This window comes from Penaeus monodon, chromosome 41 (genome assembly GCF_015228065.2).
Source record: "Penaeus monodon isolate SGIC_2016 chromosome 41, NSTDA_Pmon_1, whole genome shotgun sequence".
Lineage (NCBI taxonomy): Eukaryota > Metazoa > Arthropoda > Malacostraca > Decapoda > Penaeidae > Penaeus > Penaeus monodon.
This window is the reverse complement of record NC_051426.1, coordinates 5,708,137-5,713,091: the sequence shown is the minus strand read 5'-3', so window position 1 is coordinate 5,713,091 and position 4,955 is coordinate 5,708,137. Positions and strand designations below refer to the sequence as shown.

Below are 4,955 nucleotides of genomic sequence, written 5' to 3'. Positions count from 1 at the left end.
ATAACAACGATAACATTGTCTTTCAGAATCAAGATAATTCTCCCTTCAGTGACCTATTTTTCGGTAAGGAGCAGGCTGTGATTAAATGCGTGAAATGCAAAAAAGATGTTTTGCAAAAAGATGAAATATTCTCTTCGTTGACGCTCACAGTCCAGCCAGACCAACACAGAATCCAGTTACAGGTAAGGCAGGAGGGTATTGAACAAGCACAGAAAGTCAATGGAAAGCAGTTTCTGAATAATTGATGGAAAGCATAATTGATTTTTTAGATATAAAGGTTACCGGTATCCATATTATTGTGTGCTTTCCCCAGAACTTGATTGCCAGCGCTTACGACGAACAACGGATTACGTGGGATTGCAAGAAATGCAACAGCAAATTATGTACAAGGAAGGTTTCTATCGAGGTTTTCCCAAAGATTCTTATAATACACTTCAATAGGTATGTAAATTACTTTTTCAGTGTGAGATCAATGTTGGTGGGTCAAAGTTAGTGAACCTTACAAATTTTCGTGCGTACTGAAAATTATCATTTTACTGAGTTGATAGCTACTGTCCTCATCCTCAGGATATATAAATTAATATACACATACACAGACACACACACACTCACACACACACACACACACACACACACACACACACACACACACACACACACACACACACACACACACACACACACACACACACATATATATATATATATATATATATATATATATATATATATATATATATATATAGATATATGTTTTGTGTGTGTTGTGTGTGTGTGTGTGTGTGTGTGTGGTGTATGTGTGTGTGTATGTGTGTGTGTGTGTATATATTATATATATATATATATATATATATATATATATATATATATATATATATATGTATATATATATATTATAATATATATATTATATATATATTTGTTTGTGTGTGTGTGTATGTGTGTGTGTGTGTTTGGTGGGGTGTGTGTGTGTGTGTGTGTGGTGTGTGTGTGTATGTGTGTTGTGTATGTATGCATAATATAATATTATAATATATATATTTTATATTATATATATATTATATATTTTAATCTGTTTATTGTGTGTGTGTGTGTGTGTGTATTATTATATATAATTATATATATATAACTATTTATTTATATTATTTTATATTTTTATATTATTTATGTGATATTATAATATAAAAATATATTTTATATATTTTATATATATATATTATATTATATATATATATTATATAATGTGTGTGTTGGTTGTGTATTGTTGTTTTTTATGTTAAAATGTGTATATTAAAATTATATAAAAATTATATATATATATATATATATTGTGTGTGTGTGTGTGTGGGTGTGTGTGTGTGTGTATATATATATTTATAATATATAATATATTTTAAAAATTTATATTATATTTTAAAAATTTATATATTAGTGTATATTGTATATACATGTTTTTATTTTATATATATATATATTTATATATATATATATATATATTGTGTGTGTGTGTGTGTGTGTGTGTGTGTGTGTCTGTGTTATATTATATCATAAAATTATAATATAATCTTTTAAAATTATTTATATATATTATATATATATTAATGTATTATATATTATATATTTATTTATTTTTATATACATGTTATTATTTTTTAAATTTTATAATATAATTGAAAATATCTATACCTTTATATATATTATATTTTAAATATTTATATTATTATATTATATATATATATATTATAATAAAATTATATATATATAATTATAATATATTATTAGTTGTGTGTGTGTGTGGGGTGTTATATATAATTTATAATATTATTTATATATTATATATTATATATTAATTATATTATAATATATGTATATAATGTATATTTTTAATACTTTATATATAATTATATATATTATATAATTTAGGGGTTGTGGGTGTGTGTGTTGTTTTTGTGTGTGTGTTTTGTGTGTGTGTGTGTGGTGTGTTTGTATTTATGTTGTATGTAAAAAATTATATTCTTATATATTATTTAATATATATATATTTTTAATAATATATAAAATTATATAGTCTGTGTGTGTGTGTGTTGAGGTTTTCCTTATTCAAATAGTTCCTCTTTGTATCATTCAGAATGATTCTTAGTTGAGTGGGCATTTCCTTTGGGTAATTATATTCTCAGAACAAATTTCACCAAAATGCATTCACAATCTACTCGAGGTCCAGGCGGTGTCTTCCGAAGCAACTGGTTTGCCTGCTAGATAGCGAGCTGTCAGATTTCACTTTCATAAAAAGTGGAGACTGTAAATGTTTAGAAACACCGCCATTAGTATCATTATATTACAAAAGAAATTATGCCAGATTTTTTTTGTTGTCATTAAAGCAAAAGTGTTTTATATGCGAATACATTGGCAGTACTTACAAAAGATGTGTATGGGCACGGAGCTCGGAGGCAAGTGAAGGTCGTGCTGAAAGGTCACCGACCTTGCTTTGGTCGCGGGGACGGAACCAAGGAACGCATAGACGCATAGGTATACACACACACAGAGGCACGAAACCATTGAAAAAGAGATGAGATGGGCGGAATAGATAAGATAAGAGACCTTAAGGCTGAGCGCAGCCTTCTCGAATGACATGCCCAGTTGCAGGATTTTTCTCAAGCAGAACATTCAACCATTTCTGGCTGTCAAATAGTGTCTCGTTGATGTAGTCAGATCTGATGACAATGTTGATCTTGTGTTTTTTTTGTGTTTTTTTCTGCCTGTTCTTCCGTCATGCTGCAACATATCCATGCAAACGATTTTTTTTAACATGCAAGCTTTTAGCTTGTTTTACACACATATCTCTGAACTCAATCGCCTCGTCTTTTTTACTTCAGGTATTCACCGAACAGCAAAAGCATCCACAAAGCGCCAATACACTATCCAGTTAAACTCACAGACATGAAGAATTATTTGTCCAAGACATCCCGCAGGTAATTAAGAATATGTAGTCAATGTTTTATTGTTGTATTATCATTCTCACTAAGCTAACGTTCAATGAGACTCATTGTCTTCAGTGCAGAGACACGTTTTTCCGTCCATTAATTGGATCTCTCAGACGTCACTAATACCATTCTCACTTTTTTCCTTCTTACCTTTTTATTCTCTCATATATCCTTTATCTTCTTCCACCTTTTGTCCAAACTCCTCTTTTTCCTCTTATCTTACAAACCTTCTCCTCCTCTCTAACCCTTGCCTTCCAAAATCCTGGTCTCTTTCACCCTACCATCCCTCCCTTTTTCCCACACCCTTTACTCTACTGTTCCCCTCTCCCCGCCTCCTGCGGTCTCTTCAGCGGCACCCCCAGCTACCAGCTGCGCTCCGTGGCCTGCCATCGTGGCTCCATGACCGGCGGCCACTACACCGCCATCTGCAGCAAGGACGACAGATGGTCCAGGTTCAGTGACGAGCAGGTGGTGCCCGTCCAGTCTCCGCAGGCCCAGGAGGCGCACATCCTCTTCTACGAGGTGGATGCAGGGAGAAGTCTCTGGACGAACTGGTTCCGTTAATGTGAAACACTCACACTCATAATCGCACACATACGCGTAACACGCACACACACTTAAACATATATATATATATATATATATATATATATATATATATATATATATATATATATATATATATATGTGTGTGTGTGTGTGTGTGTGTGTGTGTGTGTGTGTGTGTGTGTGTGTGTGTGTGTGTGTGTGTGTGTGTATCCAACACAGTGCCTTAGAAAGTGGGCGTAACTATGTTATTTTTATAAGTTAAGTCTCCAAAAATTTGGTTTTAATATATTATGCTAGAAATAGAGATGATAATTGTTTTTAAAATGTGGGTAATTAATGATACATAAATTGGATTCAATTGCAGATTGTTTCTATGAATAAAGTGTGAGTAAGTGTGTTTTCTATACTTAACCTTTTCAATATACCTTTAGGCTTTGAGGTAACAATAAATATCATTATAATCATTTGGTTCTAATACACTTATTACACAAATAGAGAACAGATTGATAATGAAGTACTTAATTTTAAAAATAGAGGTAAAATGAAACGAAATAATAATAAAAGGAATTATTAGCTAAAAACATCTCCATGAATGTCATCATTATAATTTAATATATATATATATAATATATATGTGTGTTCATATTATGTACACATATTATCTTACAAACCTTCTCCTCCTCTCTAACCCTTGCCTTCCAAAATCCTGGTCTCTTTCACCCTACCATATATATATATGTATATATATATATGACCGTTATATTTTCTTTATATAGGAACACACAAGACAGAAAAAAATATAAGTGTAAGTATAAAATGAAATTATATATACACACACACACATATGTGTATGTGTATATATGTATATATATTCATATATATACATATATATATACGTATGTGTGTGTCTATGTGTGTGTGTGTGTGTGTATATATATATATATATATATATATATATATATATATATATATATATATATATATATATATATATACATATATATACATATATGTGTATATATATACATTTTTGTCAACGGTATAGGCTCATGTTTGAGGGGCCGTGGTCACAGCATGATACTTAATTGCAGTTTTCATGTTGTGATGCTCTTGGAGTGAGTACGTGGTAGGGTCCCCAGTTCCTTTCCACGGAGAGTGCCGGTGGTACCTTTTAGGCAATTATTCTCTCTATTTATCCGGGCTTGGGACCAGCACTTGACTTGGGCTGGCTTGGCCATCCAGTGGCTAGGTAGGCAATCGAGGTGAAGTTCCTTGCCCAAGGGAACAACGCGCCGACCTGTGACTCGAACTCTCGAACTCAGATTGCCGTTATGACAGTCTTGAGTTCGATGCTCTAACCACTCGGCCACCGCGGCCTCATACATTCATACATATGTGTGTATATATATATATATATATATATAT

At 31.6% G+C, this 4,955-nt stretch overlaps 1 protein-coding gene across 1 annotated transcript in view; it reads left to right on the top strand.

The window, feature by feature from the left end:
- The window catches only part of LOC119598620 (ankyrin-3-like), a 35,029-nt gene extending 31,104 nt beyond the window's left edge, over nucleotides 1-3,925 (top strand). Inside the window, exons 15-18 of the mRNA XM_037948296.1 lie at nucleotides 27-182; nucleotides 314-441; nucleotides 2,874-2,969; nucleotides 3,332-3,925. Of these exons, the coding sequence (XP_037804224.1) occupies nucleotides 27-182; nucleotides 314-441; nucleotides 2,874-2,969; nucleotides 3,332-3,545 (594 nt within the window). The 3' untranslated portion in view covers nucleotides 3,546-3,925. The remainder of the gene's footprint in view (nucleotides 1-26; nucleotides 183-313; nucleotides 442-2,873; nucleotides 2,970-3,331) is intronic.
- The last annotated feature ends 1,030 nt before the right edge of the window (nucleotides 3,926-4,955 follow it).